The following is an 18,874-nucleotide window of genomic DNA, read 5'->3' on the forward strand; positions in this document are numbered from 1 at the left end:
ATTCATCCTTTGAATATCCCATATGCTATATACTTCTTCGACACCTCGAAAAATTCCATCTCATGCGTCCTTTCGTCCCAATTGAGATGATCTCTCTTAAATGTTTTCACTGCGGCTTTGCAGCTCTCGCTTAAGTTAGAATACCTGAGCGTCATGGTATATCAAAATATTAAAAAAAAATAGCCAATCTGAAGTGATCCCCCTGAGTGCATTTCTGCCAAGTAAATATGACCCTCAAGTTATGTGCCAATACTCAAAATGCTCGCAGCTATGCACAGTCAAACACTTCGCCTTAAGTAATATTATTATATATTTTATGTGAGTTGGCACAGCAATTTTACGCTTAGACGAAATAGTCCAAATTGAGTTCATGCTCGATAGTGCTACTGCCTCACAAATAAAACTAAGTCCCATCTTTATTTTTTGAGCGTTACGCAAAAGAATTTAATTGAGAGTCACATTTGCCATTCTGCTTCTTTCTTGGATTGTTTTACTTTCATCAGCATTAATAATGCCGCCCAATGAGTCACTGAGCCTAATTAATCCAGAAGCTGAACTCTAATTAACACAGCACAATCCGTTTCATTCGCAGTGGCAAATGAACTAAGGCCTGATTAAATGCAATACGTACTTCTTTGTGCTTCTTCGAGGTGGATGGGGGTGGAGGGAGGCGGTTACACTTTGAGCTGGCCCCCTACATTGGGCCGTGTCCGCACTTTAATTCCAGAACCGGAATCGTCCCTCATTAAAACCTCCACGACGTTACCAGGCAACCATTTACGATAGGATGTTGGGACCATGATCACTCGATCCCCGTCGGCCACCGGGCTCTTTGCTTGGCGCACAGAGGAAGGGGATGGGAAATTTGGTCTCTTTAATAACGCACTGGAATTGCTTTCTACAGCCCTCCTGGGAGAATCGATTGATGGTTGACAGTTGGTGATAGCGGGCCGAGAGTGAACCTCATGCGTGCCGAGAGCTGTGGTTTCGAGCCATTTTCATCTTCCTCACTTCAATGAGTATATACACTCAATCCCTATGTATTATATAATCCACACTCTACCAGAACAGTAGCACGATATAATGTTAACTTATCTCATTTAACATTTATTATTATTTTTGCATAGTCCCCCGCAAGCCGCCGCAAGGATGTGTGGCAGAGGGTGATTACACACCAGACTACTTTTGACACCAGATACTTTATAGCCCCCTAAGAGCTGTCGGAAAACTTTATTCTGATTCCTTATCGTTCGTGGAAAAATGAGACCTCATATATATATATATATATATATATATATATATATATATATATATATATATATATACATATATATAACTATATATATATATAACTATATATATATATATATATTATTAGGTAATCTACCGGTTAAGGTAGGTTTTTGGATGGACATAATTACTAATTAAATAATTTGTGACCCCTAGCAGACACAACATCCTACTCTACATCAGGTGCCTCTTCAGCTCTGAGTACTTTCTTCCTCCCTTCATCCCGGCCAACATCCCTATCCTGTTCCTTCCCTTTCCTCTTTTGCCCAACATTCTCCCCTCTATCACAGTCTTCAACATCCCACTGCCGGTCAATACCCGCTTCATCCACTATTCCTGCCTCCATTGGACTGCTCCCAACAAACCCCTCTCTTCGCCCACCATACCAAGTACTTCCTCATTTGTTTTCTTCTCTGTACATTCCACCTTCTCCATTCTTCTCCAAACCCACATTTCAAAAGCCTCCAGTCTACGTCTATCCACCTGCTTCAATGACCACGTTTCCGCGCCGTAGATAGCTACGCTCCATATCAAAGTTTTTACGAGTCTTTTCTTAACATCCTTACTCAAGGTCCCCGTCATCAACTCCCTCCTCCTTGTGAAAGCCTCTTTGCCTAGCGCAATTCTTCTCCTTACGTCCTTACTACTTTGACCGTGTTGGTCCAAAACACTACCGAGATACGTAAATTGTTCTACCTGCTCTAGTTTTTGCCCTCCTATTTTAATGTTAAGCTTCGCCTTTATCTTTCTAGAAAATCGCATAACCTTTGTTTTATTAATATTGATTCTCATCCCATACCTGTCGCACTGAATTTCCCATTCACTAAGCAATGCTTGCAGCCCCTTGGCTGACTGACAAACTAAAGCTTGGTCATCAGCAAACCTAACTGATTTTACGAATTCCCCGCCCACTTTCATTCCTACCTCCAGTTCTTCCCATGCCTCTTTAATCATTTCCTCTGCATACAGGTTGAACAGCAACGGTGATAATGGGCAACCCTGCCTTACACCTCTTCCTAAGACTGCCCAACCGGACTCCCCGTTCCCCACCCGCACCTGAGCAGTCTGAGACATGTACAGGTTGCGGATTAGCCTCCTTTTCCTCCAATCTATTCCTATATTCTGCAATATACCCGTTAGTTTTTCCCAATTCACTCTATCAAACGCTTTTTCGAAATCTACGAAACAGGCAAATACCTCCTGGTTGTGTTTTATATTCCTCTCGATTAATGATCTCATAACTCCAATGGCATCACGCGTACCTCTCCCCTTCCTAAACCCAAACTGATCATCCCCTAAGTAATCATTTGCCCTACTCTCTATCCTTTTGTTTATGATCCTGAGAACAACTTTAGCTGCGTGGGATATCAAACTTATCGTCCTGTAGTCCTCATATTATGTAGCCTTTACCTTTTTCGGAATAGGAGTTAACACTGATCTCACAAAATCTTCCGGCCAGATATATATATATATATATATATATATATATATATATATATATATATATATATATATATATATATATATATATCTGTTCCACACTTAATCTCTCAATATTATTCACATGATTTATCCCACCTTAGTTCAATAGGATAAATAGTACATTTTCTACATCATTGCAAAAGAATCATCTTTCCAATGTATGTCAGAGATTTCATCTGTAATTTAATATTCCCAAACTACATACACGACATCGTTGATTGCAAAGAGGACATAATAACCTTGCTACAGTAAATATAGCTATTTACTACATGGTTCATTAAACAATGAAGAAATACTTTACATGAAAACTTAATTTTTTCCCTTTTTTGGAGAAGTAACGTGAGATGGGATGCGAAAGGGAAATGATATTTTGACCATGGTATTTAAGTATTAAACGGGCACTCGTGGGAATGCGAAAGATCTGCACTTACGAAGAGACCTTCATTTCAACAGCACAGAGGAACCAAGATATTGAAGATGTTTCCAAGTGGCTATAAGCGCTGGTTTTCAGACACGTGGACTTTGGTCCGATCGAAAGGCGAGGTCGGGTGAAAGGAGAGCAAACAGTCGGGAAGACGTCCACGAGTCACGGCGTTCCCTTCCCTCCCGCCGCCCATAATCCCTTGCCCTGCGAGGGTGCACATCGACTGGGAACGGGCGGAAAATGAATCGGAGCCCACACGCTGCCTTGCCAAATAACTTTCTCTCCGAGTGAGACTCCTTCGCCCCCCTTCGCGTGGAAATTATTAGCCATCTGACCTGATGCTAAGCCATTGCAGTGAGCCGCCTCCTCCTCAAACACGGAATGGGAAACTTTTGCCGTTGAACCTCATAAGCAATCGGAAGAAAGAAACCCCTACGAGGATTATATTCTCCACTGCGTGCACAGATATTTTACTTCCTCCGCTTACGAAGGTGACTTGTTACCCTTTTTTTTACTGGGAAAATAATAATTGCTTTTACTTTGTACTTCATCCGTATGAAATGATTAAAGTATTGTATCCATGAAAAATCGATCCCATTAAACAACGATAGTACCCCTACTTTCTCGATAGAGGTCCTTGCGTGAGTGTTCTGGCGTGCACATTGCTTGGCGACATAACATTCGAAAATGTGACGTTAACTCCGTGCCACGCGAAATTTTCCATTCAATATTTTCTTTCTCAAGAGCGTCAAATAAGTAAGTTTTTTTGTCCGACTGAACCCATATTGATTGAAACATTGATGTTTCACAACCTTTGAAGAGTAAAGATGCTTCTTTAAATTTTCTGTTAAAATTCAAAATTTAATGAACATTACAACATGAAAAAATTGCAGATAAAATGTTTTCTCCGTCACTTTAGAATTACATGGGATATGAATAAATGATAGTATCACTATTCATTTGGATAACATTTACTTTTCGACCGTGTTTCGATGCATTACACCATCATCAGGTAACAATTTGAAGTTGAGTGCCGTTTTGTATCACGTGCCGGGAGGAGGGGAGTGGATGCGGCGGGAAAAGAGAGGCGAGGGGGGGGAGAGGAGGGTGGAGGAAGGGGGAAAGAGGGGGGTGGGAGGAAGATAAGGGAAACGTTTGCCAAGGATATCGGAATACAGTTTCTAATTACTTCATTTTGTTACCTGATGGTGATGTAATACATCGAAACCAGGTTACAAAATAAATTTTGTGCACACCATTAAATATTGCAAAGTATGTTCATTAACTCGAATTTTCGATATATATATATATATATATATATATATATATATATATATATATATATATATATACACATACATACATATGCATATATAACACTGTGAAAGCCTCACGGACGTGAATAATAATGTACATGAAGTTAGCGCTAGAGGAAAAAGACAGAAACACACAAAAAAAGAAAAGAAACTCATTAGTTTCAAAATTTTCGGTGGTCCTCACCACCTTACCCAAGGAAAAGAAGGACGGAACAGAATAAATAAATATAAATATATATATATATATATATATAAATATATATATATATAAATATATATATATATATATATACAAATGTACATGTTTACACAATTTAGTTGTTATGAAATGTAGCGTCCGTTTCAAAAAGATAAGGAAGGGGCGGCGAGTTAGAAAATGGAATGTAGAAGATATTAAATGGTTTGAAAATGAAGGAATACAAACAGGCGGTAGAAGAAATCATGGAGGATGGTAAAGAGCTAAGTACTATCGAAGAAAAATGGGAAAGTATCAAGAAAGGGTTGTCTAAAGCCGCAAAAGACACTATTGGAACCGTTAACGCTAAAAGGACTAGAAAACCATGGATCACGGATGATATGATTAAAAAGATGGATGAGCGGCGAAAATGAAGGAATGTAAATACAGAATTAGGCAAAATCAAGTACAAAGAATGAAATAATAAATTCAGGCGGGCAAAAAATAAAGCAAAAGAAGCATGGTGGAAGACGCAGTGCGAGAATATGGAAAGTCTGCAGAGGAAGGAAGAAATCGGTGTGCTGTACAGCAAAGTTAAATCGTTATCGGGAAGTATGAAAGGGAGATCTATGCTAACAGTTAGAGATAAGGCGGGTAAGGTAATAGTTGACGCAGGAAAGATCCAAGAGAGATGGAAGGAGTATATAGAAGAACTGTATAGTAAAGAGCTTAGACCAACAAAGCTAGACATTGAAAAGGAAAATGACGTAGGGGAATGTAGCTTAGGTCCAGGCATACTAGACAATGAGATAGAAAGGGCATTGAGGGAGATGAAACTAAATAAGGCCGTGGGGGTGGATAACATTCCCGCGGGACTTTTAAAATGCTTAGGAAAATATGGGAGGAAGAAGCTATATGGGCTGATCCGTAGTATCTAAGAGAAAGGAATCTGGTCGGAAGACTTTGTGAGATCAGTTTTAGTTCCTATTCCGAAAAATGTAAAGGCTACGTCATGTGAGGACTACAGGACAATTAGTTTGATATCCCACGCAGCTAAAGTTGTTCCCAGGATCATAAGCAAAAGGATAGAGAGTAGGTAGGCAATAGATTATTAGGGGATGATCAGTTTGGGTTTAGGAAGGGGAGAGGTACGCGTGATGCCATTGCAGTAATGAGATTATTAATCGAGAGGAATATGGAACACAACAAGGAGGTATTTGCCTGTTTCGTAGATTTCGAAAAAGCGTTTGATAGAGTGAATTGAGAAAAACTAATGAGTATATTGCAGAAAATAGGAATTGATTGGAGGGAAAGGAGGCTAATCCGCAACCTGTACATGTCTCAGACTGCTCAGGTACGAATGGGAAACGGGGAGTCAGGATGGGCAGTGTTAGGTAGGGGTGTAAAGCTGGGTTGCCCATTATCACCGTTGATGTTCAACCTGTATGCAGAGGAAATGATCAAAGAGGCATGGGAAGAACTGGAGGTAGGAATGAAAGTGGGCGGGGAATTCGTAAAATCAGTTAGGTTTGCTGATGACCAAGCTTTAGTTTGTCAGTCAGCCAAGGAGCTCCAAGCACTGCTTATTGAATTGGAAATTCAGTGCGACAGGTATGGGATGAGAATCAATATTAAAAAAACAAAGGTTATGCGATTCTCCAGAAAGAAAAAGGCTAAGCTAAACATTAAAATAGGAGGGCAAAAACTAGAGCAGGTAGAACAGTTTACGTATCTCGGAAGTGTTTTGGACCAACACGGTCAAAGTAGTAGGGATGTAAGGAGAAGAATTGCGCTAGGCAAAGAGGCTTTCACAAGGAGGAGGGAGTTGATGACGGGGACCTTGAGTAAGGATGTTAAGAAAAGACTCGTAAAAAATTTGATATGGAGCTTAGCTATGTACGGCGCGGAAACGTGGTCATTGAAGCAGGAGGATAGGCGTAGACTGGAGGCTTTTGAAATGTGGGTGTGGAGAAGAATGGAGAAGGTGAAATGGACGGAGAAGAAAACAAACGAGGAAGTACTCGGTATGGTGGGCGAAGAGAGGGGTTTGTTGGGAGCAATCCTATGGAGGCAGGAAAAGTGGATGAAGGGGGTGTTGACCGGCAGTGGGATGTTGAAGACTGATAGATGGGAGAATGTTAGGCAAACGAGGAAAGGGAAGGAGCAGGATAGGGATGTTGGCCGCGATGAAGGGAGGAAGAAAGTACTCAGATCTGAAGAGGGACCTGATGTAGAGTAGGATGTTGTATTTTGCTAGGGGTCACAAATTATTTAATTAGTAATTATGTCCATCTAAAAACCTACCTTAACCGGTAAATTACCTAATAATAAATAATAATATATGTACACATATATTATTAATCTTAAATTAAGTGATGTCTTGGAGTACTAATTATTCAGGAATAAAATTTTTTAACAACATTGCTCCATAGAGTGTTCGTGAAACCTTTAATGAAAGGGGGATTTTGAATCCATTGTCACTCTTTTTCATTGCATCTCATGCCTTAGCATTTGTGTTTTACTTTAAACGCACAATGGGCGTTTTATTTCGAAATGGCCCTCTGGAACTTTGGAACAGGTTTTCCGGGGTAATTCTCAAGGCAGCAGAGGCCCTAACACATGGGCGGGGTGAGAGCGGGCCACATATTGCGCCAAATCTCGCCGCTGGGTTTGCAATAACCGGCGCCTCTTCCGGCGGTTGGGTCGCCCACCCGCCCCATAATAAACTGCATTATTTGCGACACAAAAAATTGCTGAAACGGGGTGATGTTGTTTTGGTGGCACGACTCTTTCTTGACGCTGTAAGGGATGGAACTGGAAGACCTCCTTTTCCATTGATCATTCGAAACCGTAAATTGATTGTTTGCAACAGTTACTTGCCTCAAGTACCTACTGATTTTAATTATATACAACGTAATACCTACGAAAGATCTGGTGCTTTCCCGACGTATGAGTTGGGTGAATTCTTCTCGGGTCTTTCACCGGGTCAATGGCTCCATAGCTGCCATGGAGCCATTGACCCGGTGGAAGACCCGAGAAGAATTCACCCAACTAATACCTACGGCTACAAAATGACCGACTCAGGAGGTAATCAGAGAATGAAGTACGTACGGTCATCACATTTACGTAACTATTATTATGAAATAACCGAGAATTCTGGATAACATTTTATCTGCATATTTGTTAATCCTTATTATCATGATTCTATAAATTATAGCTATTAATGTTGATTCCGTTTTTTGAGGAAGCCATTGATTGAAGTAACTCGCATAATGGAGAAGATAAAGAGGCTCGCAGTGTGATTAAGCTCCATCATTTGAAAGGTTAGAGTTCCCGGCCAATCCACGATGAAATCCTGGTTGTTTTAATGGAGATGATGCAATTGTGATAGGTGGAAAAAGAATTTTCAAACTGGTCACGTGTCCCCATCACAGACGATCCAAGAAGTGGAAGACCATCACTCATCGAACATACTACCCCACAGTGAAGAAGAAAGTGGAGGACTTCATCCTAATATTAGACCAAAGAGCAACCACAAATTCCAAAGGATCATGAATGATACTGATGGTCTTAGTTACGGCAGTGTGCCGTGGAAAATTATTCACGAAGAATTGTACATGTCAAAGGTGTCAGCACTCTGGGTTCCACGACTACCGACTCCTTTCCAGAAGCAAACATGGCGCGACCGCCAATCAAATCGATGTGGCTTTGAACTTTTGCCACATCCTCCCTATTCTCCCGATCTCGCCCAGAGAGACTTTTTCTTATTCTCAGAACTCAAAAAATCACAATCGGGTCACCAGAGATTTGACAATACTAATGACGTCATTCAAGAGGTGGAAAAATGGTTTTCGACGCGATCTGCTGAATTCTACCATGGCGACCTTCGAAACCCCAAGAAACCCTAGGAGAAATGCATAACTCTGAACGGTGACTGTCTTCTTACGCATAACAAGTGAAAATCCCCCCCTCATCGTATAGCTGACAGGGGGAATAAAGAGGAGCGGTGTGTTATACAGACGAAGGACAACGTTCTTTGCCCTATTTTAAATTTTGTCACTAATTTTTGATATGTCAAGAACACTTATGATAGAAAAGGCGTGAGAATTGTTTGTTCTTTTTTATAATTTTTATTTTTTATTACCCTGCTAATCACCGCTAGGGTATGTGGCAGGGGGTGAAAACACACCAGACTAATTTTGACCCGGTTATTTTATCAATAGTACCGCGGTTGGTCAATGTTATTCTTATCCCTTGTCGTTCGCGGAAAAATTGACATCATGTTTTCATGTTGAAACAATGAGGTCTAGGCTCTTTTGCACAAGAACATGTCTTCTTTTATACCTGAGATTTTTATGGTTTTGTACACCTTAGATGTTATTTGAATGATTTTTTATAAGGAAAACTTGGGGATGTTAAAAGAATTAAATAAGCTTCGGGTTACTTTTTGTTGTCCAACAAATATATACATATTTGGTCTGGCTTGTATTATTAGGAGACATGATTGTTCTAAATGTGTCTCTAAATATGCCTAAAATTGTGGAATTTATATCATTTTAATAAATGCAGTCGAACAATTTCTGGACTGTTAATTAGTATTTATCATAGCTTCATATCCATGAGTTATCGATCTTGTCACTCTGGTATCGTACAGGTAATTATTTTTTAGTACCCCGCAAAGCAGCCTCTAGTGTGTTGTCTATTCCACAAGACAGTAGTGCTGACGTTTGTTTACAATCAGTCCTATCAAGAAATTTGGAGTTTGGAATTTGCGTCCGGTCCAATAATCCCGGTCCTGTCGGACATGACTATACGCTGTTAAGACCAAATGCAACCGTCTGTGAAATGTGGCATCGCAATAGCTGCGATTCGCAGGGATTTGCGATCTCTTCGGGCAGGATGGGACCGTGTGCCCTACTCGCGATGGAAAGATCCCTGGTGGCCTAGAGCTCCGGATGGCCATGAGGTACGGTCAACGCTGCGCGCGACGTCATGGTCGATCACACGACTTTCATTATTATTATTATAAATGTTATTCAATCGGTAAAATGATCCAAATTTGCTGTTCATTAAGTGAGCCCAATCCTTAAATATCATGTCAGGCTAATGACGTTAGGGACAATCAGCGTACGGTGCCAACAATGTTAATGTGTAACTTCAAGTGTATTGGGCCTCGTGTTAATTTCACCGCACTTGACTCGGTAGTGGTGCGGTGGAGGGCAACGAGTCTGCGGGGGTTCGCGCTCACCTTTGGTGCGGCGCAGCTGCGGCAGGAAGATCTGGGTGAGGCGGATGGCGCCCAGGAGGTTGACCTCGGCACAGCGCTTGACAGCGGCGAACGGCAGCCACTCCGCTTCCCCGAAGCACGCCCACACGCCCAGGTTGACCACCGCCCAGATTCCTGGTGGGACACCGCAAAGGGGAGCGGGGGGGGGAGGAGGAAGGGGTACGTTAGGGCGGTAAAGACCCGTGACCTCTCCTGCGTCAGGGAAGAGTGTTTACAGATGCGATCTCGTGGCGTTGAGACGTTCGGTAATACCACTCCCACTTCGTGCTCCTTACATTATAAGCCTCCAAGCTGCCATCATCCAAAACTAGCGTTTAGGCCATCAACTTCTGGAGAAGTCTTAACTTCTCCCGTTAAAAAAAACTGTATTTACCCAAATATGAACTTTAAAGTTTTCACCTCTCTGATCATTCAGGCGTCATCTTGAATCCAGGCGGAAGTACGCCCGAAGAACGCGAAGCAGTCACCCATTACATTTTAGAGTTCAACATTGCAAATGAAATTACGGAGGTTCATATTATTGTTGGCAAAGATAATTTTGAGGAAAATCTATGAGGAACGCAGAAAAAATATATTGCAAAAATATCAAAGTGTAAAAAACCTTGACCTTTACACTTCGAAATTGTTACTTTGTTATGCATATGACTCCGTTAAAAGTTACTGTCGCGGCATCCACCACTGTTTCTTAGAATTCGGGCGATTATGTTGATTTGAAAAAAAGGAAAACCAAACCTGCCCCGTGGTTGTGGGAAGGGTTTTGGCGGTAAAAATTCTGGCCTCATTCAGAGTTCTTCTTCGCCAAAATACGAGTAGGCTGCGCGTTAATGCGCAAATTCGTTCTCTGCTTGAAAGATGTCGCATTTTCCAAAATCTGTGCCAAACCAGTCTAACTATCTGGGAGGGGGGGTGCACACGAAATCATTCGCTCACAGGAAAATTGTGCTTCCTTTAGCACAGGAGCGATGGGTACAAGACACCGAATTGTGGGAAAAAAATAATCGTTTGTGACCAAAGAAAACTTTGATTCCTTAGTGCATTCATTCAAATGACCAAGCACAGATTTAATAAAGAAAGGGAGAAAGCTATTAATTTTATTCGAGAGGAGGGTACGCTTGCATTGTTCATTGAATATCGTGATGCCCTTAATGACAACTTCGGGTTCTTCCAACGTCCTGCTGGAAGTTAAGTTGTGTTTACTTGACATTATTTTTCAGAACAGTTTTAGCCTTTGTTGAGGACTAATTCCCTTCTGGCAGGACAGGTTTTTGAGACGCGATCGATAAAATATATTTCAACTCTATTTCAAGAATGCAGCATTGTCTGACCAAGTAGTTCCATTACATTTCAGGAATTTAATGCCATTATTAAACGGATCAATTCAATTCCATGTTTAGTGGAGAGAAAAAAACGCCAACATAACAGTGCAGTCGTGTTACCGAACATATTAAGTGATTGAAATCAAGCTATGCAAAAGTGGTCCATCTAGGCAAGCCAACACATTTATAGATAAGTCAATGGTGAATGATTTGTTATGTGTATATCATTCAAACCCCTAAATCCGGAAGTCTCTTGGACCAATAAAATAATTTGAATAAATATGTTATACTTATTAGTCAACCTGCTGCTCTAAACACAATGAAAATATCCTGTTTTGGTGGCAAGAGTGTATTATTTGTGGCGATATAAGGCCGACTTCATATTTGTTCTCATGAAATATCCCTGAATTTTCTTCACCAAGGCTAATACAGCTTTTTCTTTAAATACACCTCATATAAAATATTTTAACCGTAAAAATCATAGCAATTCCATTTGGTGGAACATTTTATCACGCCGTACATAAATGACTAGTCCATCAGACAGATTTAGTTCGCTCACAAGTCTAAATCTAAGCCATTTAAATTATAAATTCAGATGCCGGAAAAAGTATCGCGAAAGTTAATTGCCAGCCGAAAGAAGAACCTGATTTGAGAACAAGTTGGAGACCCAAATATAGCGATAACGTTCACAAATACTGTCATAACTTATTTGTTTCATTTTGAAATTCGAAAAAAATAGTTTTATCGCCAAAGAATAAACGTTGCAAATCCTCTCGGTGTAATTTTTGAATGCCCATTCTTCTAATTTTATGTGTGACCGATTACAAAAACGTACGAAGGATGAACGAAACATCAAAGGGCAAGCTGAGATGAAAATTGTAGGTCCGACAATTCGAAGTGTATGCTGCATATCGTGTATCATATAAAAATAATCCCAAGGCAATTGCAGATTTAAAACAAAATGTCATTTAAAGTAAAATTATACTTTAAATATATGTAAGTAAAAAAGAGAAACAAACCATGGGATTCAAAGTAATAATGAAGGTGAACAGTCATTTTCATGGCCTCGTGCCTTACGCTTGGTGCGATTTGAATCAAGGAACTTCAATAATCATAAACGGCTTAGTTTCAGGCATTATTTAATTCGAACATATAAATAAACTGTTGAACATGAAATTATTACACTTTTCCGCTAGATATTGATATAATCCATAACCGATTTCGATGCATTACATCATCTTCAGGTATAAAATTGCAGTTTCAAATCAATGTCTAGAAGAAAAATGTCCTAATTTGCTCATTATTACGTCAAGGATCGTTAATGAAGAACGGACGCATCAAGGGAGACCGGCATCTAAAAGGCGTGCGTCATGTGAGACGGAATCTCTACAATGTCGAGAATTAGATTAAAAACATAAACATATAATTGAATCCTCTTTCTCGACATCAGAGTCTATCAACGTACTCAACTTCGAATTTATGAAAGTGTTCATACCTCAAATTCATGACACTCAATTGGAATCATATTATTCCAATTGTCCTCATAATCTTGGTGCCCATAAAATATATTTTTTTGCTTCTGAGGACTAAATTTCCATGTCATTTAAATAAAAAAAGAGCGAAAAGGGTGTTCTGAGGGTAAACAGTTAATTTGCTCTGGATTCATGACAATTCTAAAGGATAAATCAATGAGGAGTCACCCTAGATAATTCCTGGGAGTGGAGTATTTTGGAAAGAATATATTCGCCCGAAATTGTATTATTATTATTATCGGCCATCTATTACTTAAGGTTGTAGCAGAGTTATTATTGAATAAAAACTGCCAAACTGCATGGTGACAACTTCCATGCTTCTGCTCCTCCGGCAAAACACAACCCAACATCCAGCACTATAATAATCCCCACTTTAATTCCACATACTTCCTCCCTTCATTCCGACCAACGCCCCAATCGCCTATTCCTGCCCCTTCCTTGTTGCCCTATCATTCTCCCCTCTATCACAATCTTCAACATCCCATTAAGAATTTATATGCTTCGAATCCATTTTTCATATTCTCCTCATGATTTATCCAGCAATTCCCTCCCTCCCCAACCCCAACATACCAGCACCTCCTCATTTGTTTTCTTCTCTGTCCATTTTACCTTCTCCACACCCACATTTCAAAAGCCTCCAGTCTACGGCTATCCTCCTACTTCAATGACCACGTTTCCGCGCCGTACATAGCTACGCTCCATATCAAAGTTTTTACGAGTCTTTCATTAACACCCTTACTCAACGTCCCTGTTATCAACTTCCTCCTCCTTATGAAAGCCTCTTTGCCTAGCGCAATTCTTCTCCTTACGTTCTACCCGCTATAGTTTTTGCCCTCTTATTTTCCACTTAGCCTTCCGCTTTCTGAAAGACCACGCCACCTTTGCTTTACTTACATATCTTCCCATTCCATACCTATCGAACTAACTTTCCAAAATTTCATTAGGAGATGAAATATCCATCGCCTAATATAAATTAATGAGGGAAGCCGCGACCGTGCGCTAAGAACTGACTTTGAATTAAGGTGCTCGTCTCGTAGTCGCCGCAACAATGTCCTGGCTGACAAGATGTGCTAAAAAATACTCTCATCCTCTTGATGATCTCTTTGTTTTCGATATAAGAAGGCTGGAGCGGTGGAAGAGAGTCTTCCATCTGCCGGCCCCAGCTGAAGAAACAAAGGAGTGGCAGTGTGCGAACGAGTGTTTCCTCACCACTGGCTCCCCTGGGCAGGTTGTCCTGGACGTACTCCTTGACCTTCTGGATCTGCTCCTCGGAGGACACGTCCAGCTGCAGGATGTGGACGCGACCAGAGGACTGCTCCTTGAGCGCCGACGTGGTGGTGCAGTCCGAAGACCTCTCCGTGCCCGTGTCCTCGAAGCCGGCGAACACTGTGAAGCCCTGGACGGATAGGGGTCATCAAGGGAAGGGAGCTGAGGGCGTGGCCGATAGAACACACGTCAGGGGACCGCTGGTTGAATGAAGATTGAAGATCTTCAAACCCTCAAAGCTGTGCTCAAAACGGAAATACCTTCAGGGGAAGTGGCGCGTGAATGAATACTCGTGCATCAGGTCAATTTTGAAATAGAAAATCCCGAATGAACACGTCTTGAAGATAAATTGACGCCGTATTTTCTTAAAAAGTTTAGACAGCACTTGAATTGTATTAATCAATTTCAATCGTATTCTGACATTATTGTTGATTTTTAACGAAATGCATTTTGAATTAGAAAATTTCGCCCGAGAGCTAGACTCACTTGCCAAGGACATTATTTGTGTGTGGTCCAATATTGGTAGTCAATGAGGGAGACAAGAGTAAAAAGGATTGCACCCTAATCCTTAGAATTGGAATCGTCCATTACATTCCTTGTGCTCTCACTGTTATTCTATCGAATTAATCAAAAGGAGAGGTCGTTGGTAAATGAAATGACGATAAGACAACTGGATGTCAGTATATGCGGAACACAAATAGAAATCGCAGGGTGTTGCTGACTGTGATGGAAATATTTCGGTACTTAATGATCAAGAGTCGACGATAGTGTGCGCTGCGAAGTCAGGGTGGAGGATCAGTTTTGAATGACCGCGCCAATTTGCACGTAAAGAAATTTGTTCAAGCCCATGGCACCACTTGAATTGCTGCTAAATTAAGTTGGCATGAACGTTGAATGGACTGGGGTGAGAAAGAACGCATTTTAAAAAGTGATTGCTAAGCAAGTCTATGGAAAAATTATTATCTTTGGTCAAGCATAAATACGTTATTTATCCGTGGTAAGGGGCTAATTCTAAATAGATATAAGATGAAAGGCTGATAGTTTTGGTGAATGAAACAAGTGTAATGAGAAGTTCACTGTGCGGGACTAGTCATGATAAAAAAGTAGGAAAGACACAAGGCAAGTAGATATGGATGCATGCCCTCGTGTCATGTGGAACGTGAAGTATATATAAATGTGGCAGAGGGAAGTGATGCTTAGGATAGTTTGATGAGGAAATGCAAGGCAAGGGCGCCATCAATAAGTATTGACGATGATATTCAGGAAATTAAAAAGTGTAAAATTCCGCGGATGGCACCAGAGAGAGTGAATGATGGGAGCTGGAGAAGAGGAAGGACAAAAGCGGGTCCGTGGTGTGTACGAGGGAAATGAATAAATGCTAAAATGTCTTGAAAGAAAGCAAATAAAGAATATACCCTCTCTCATAAGCTGTGTAAAAATGCAGAATAATCTTGAAGACAATATTTTGAAATGAATGCATAGGAACGCCAAAAGAAGAAGAGGGCACCGGAGTTGAATGAAATGAAAAAAATAAGTGAGACAAGATTATTTGGCATGAATGCAAAGTCGGAGACAGTTGGAATTAGCGCTTTAGAGGATTGAATAGAATTGGCGCAGAGTATGAAAGAAGTTAAATGGATTAGAATCTGAAATGCGGTGTAATTAAGTCGAAATAAGCGAAAATGAGTTTGCGAAGAAGTGAAAAGTTTTGATTTTGTTTGCGAATCGTTTAATTTTTGCATGTAAAAAGTTGATTTCACCAATCATTGGAGGAATCGAAGAGTAAAAAAGAAAAGACCAAAGAGTAAATTTAGAAATGGATTTTTTGGGTGTATCGGGGAAATTATTCGGCAAAGCGCTAATTGAAGGAGTGCGAAAGGTAATAAATGAAAAAATGTAGGGACTGCAATGAGGTTTGAATTACTCAAAGAGCTCGGGAACAGATGTTTATTCTTCAGCCTGCATGTGGAAAATAAATGGATTTGCGAGGAACAGTGTCTTTTACAGGATTTTGAATTAAATGAAAATAACGACACGTATATGTTGAAGCGATTGTGAAACTAGATAGTCCCTTCTTTCGCCTAAACTCTTGTTGTTTATATGCAAAAATACGTAAACAAACATTGTAGCAAAGAATGTAGACATTTTTACAGTGATCAAAAGAAAATACCAAATAATATATATTTTAAAAAATAAATAATAATATAAATGACTAATTAAATAAATGATCCATTTCGAAAAAATGAAAAGATGAATACCTATGTGGGGAAAGCATAAGAATTGTGAATTAATATCCTTAGTGAAAAAAACCCTCACTATTAAAAACCCAGATAGGAAGGGTGGTGTGAAAAACGTGCGAAACCTGCTGATGTATGTACGGTGACCTAATAGGAGTGAAAGGGTGGCACGCATCATGAGAGGGTTATAATACATTATAATACATTATTTCCATATATATATATATATATATATATATATATATATAAACACAGATGTAGATTTTTAAAACATAAAAGCACAAAGAAAGGACACTCACATATGTAGTTTTGATGTTTCGACGGCACGGTCGTCGTCATCAGAAAGGCGTTCTCGGGGAAGAGCGGATAGGACATGTGCGGGGGAGGGTGGGGGAAGGAGAGGTAAGGGACCAATAGAAAATGAACAAGGGGTGGGGGGGATGTGTAGGCAGCTATTGGAGGCATTAATTGGGCGTGGTTCAGTCCAGATGGTTTAAATGACTGGGCCACCCAGATATGCGCCATCTCGCGGGTTCTCACCTATATGATACTTGCAGATTTGGGAAGGAATTCAATCACCGACACGGAGAAGCAGTCATCAAAAGATTGTTAGTGGGAAGCAGTGTGAGTAGGGATGGGATAATTAAGGAGGGTGGGAGGTTTGGTGGAATAGCGGTGGTTATTCATGCGGAGGGAAAGGGTGGTCGTGCATTCGCCCGCGTAGAAGGCAGAGCAGAAGTTACGGGAGAGGCGATATATGATGTTTTTTGAGATGCAGGTGTCGTCGGGTTGGTAGTTGGTAGTAAGGGAGGTGTAGGGTCTTAGAAGATGGCAGCATTTGCAGCATTGGCGGTTGCATGGTGCGGACAGGGGCGGGGTGCTCGCAGGTGGTTTTGTCGACTGGAAGATGTCTTTAAAGTTCGACGGCCGTTTAAACGAAACGGAGGGAAAATGTGGGGATAAAAGTGATGTGGACTGCTGTAATTAATGAATGGAAAGATTTCACGGATTAAATGTTTAATTTTGTGCATTCCGGGGAAGAAAGTGATGATGAGATTAGGGCATTTTGGGCGGTTTGGCTTGGGGAGAGGAGTGTATTGTGTTGATGGTTTGGGAATTTTACTGTTCAGTAATTTTTCAGGATACCCACAATTTCCGAGGGAGTCATGTTGGGTGTGGGTGTTGTTGCAGAGAAGGAAGCCACGGACTGAGAGTGAGAAGGGGATGGAGGGTTTCTTATGCAATGGGTGGCAGCTATTTAATTTGAACATGTCGTTGGTTATTGGTTGATGTAATGTGAACTGCGGTGTAAAACCTACTGTTTTGGAGGTGAATATCGATATCTAGGAAAGTGATGTTCGAGTCGGATATAGAAGAAGTGAATGATACTGAGGAGGAGGAGTTGAGAGAGGAAATAAAATAGGATAAAGTTTCGCATCCTTGGGATCAAAGGAGGAAAATGCCATCAATATAGCGGGGCCAGAAGAGAGGCTTGAAGGTTTGTTGTTGCAGAAAGTTATGTTCAAGTTTACTCATAAAAAATATGCAGGTATGCAGAAGCCATACGCGAGCCCATTGCAGTGCCTTTTATTTGCAAATATATTTCGCCGTTAAATTGGAAAGCATTTTTGATGATAACAGCTTGGCTTACTTCGGCTAGGAAATCTGTGAATGGGGTGTGTGGTGTGGGCCATAGGCAGAGTTAATATTTCAGGGCATCTGCGCCTTATTTGTGAGGAATGGAAGCGTAGAGAGATGTAACGTCTATTGAGGCCATGTGAATGGTCGTGTTGTGCGGAATTCATATTGAATGTAGACGTTCCAAAAAGTAGTAGGAATCTTTGATGTAAGAAGGGAATGAAGTGGCTATGGGTTGAAGGTGGTGATCTATTAATGCGGGGATTCGTTCAGTGGGTGAGTTGATGCTGGAGACAATGGGGCGTCCGGATATATATATATATATATATATATATATATATATATATATATATATATATATATATATATATATATATGCTTTCGTAGACGTAACACGGAAGTGCCGAATAGTACAATACACAGTAACACAAAATATAGAAACACAAAAAAAGAAGAACACTCACACGTTATTTCTTGATATTTCGACGGAAACAATCCGTCTTCATCTGAAGATATAGAAGTAATGACTGCTGGAATTGTAGAGGTGAGGGGTGCGAGAGAAAGGGAAGGAGGGTAGGGGAAGGGGAGAACGGGAGGCCAAGGAGGGGTGAGAGGAATGGTTGGGGAGAGGAAAGGGAGAGGAGAGGCTAGAGGGGAGCGGAAATTGGCAAGGAGGGATAGGGAGGTGACATCGATAGTGGCCATAGTAATATGGGTATCAGGAGGGAGGGAAGTTAAAAAAAAGATACTAAAAGAAAGATAAAAAAATACTTAAACATTCCTACACCCCCAAGCCTGCCTCAACCACAGACTCCCAGCCTCTCTCAATCTGTACTACCTACTTCCCAGGCATTCAGTCTCTCAAATTTATCCTCAAAGACCTATTCCCCATCCTCAAAAATCACAACACT

General features: G+C 40.7%; 1 protein-coding gene across 1 annotated transcript in view; it reads right to left on the reverse strand.

Annotated features, from left to right (window-relative positions):
* LOC139687143 (D-beta-hydroxybutyrate dehydrogenase, mitochondrial-like) overlaps positions 1-18,874 on the reverse strand; it is a 93,519-nt gene that overhangs the window by 4,127 nt on the left and 70,518 nt on the right. The window contains exons 4-5 of the mRNA XM_071584280.1: positions 14,032-14,218; positions 9,936-10,088 (exon numbers count right to left, since the gene is read on the reverse strand). Coding sequence (XP_071440381.1) covers positions 9,936-10,088; positions 14,032-14,218 — 340 coding nt within the window. The remainder of the gene's footprint in view (positions 1-9,935; positions 10,089-14,031; positions 14,219-18,874) is intronic.

Source organism: Hetaerina americana, unplaced genomic scaffold, assembly GCF_022747635.1.
Source record: "Hetaerina americana unplaced genomic scaffold, ioHetAmer1.1.p SCAF_1, whole genome shotgun sequence".
In the NCBI taxonomy this organism is placed as follows: Eukaryota; Metazoa; Arthropoda; class Insecta; order Odonata; family Calopterygidae; genus Hetaerina; species Hetaerina americana.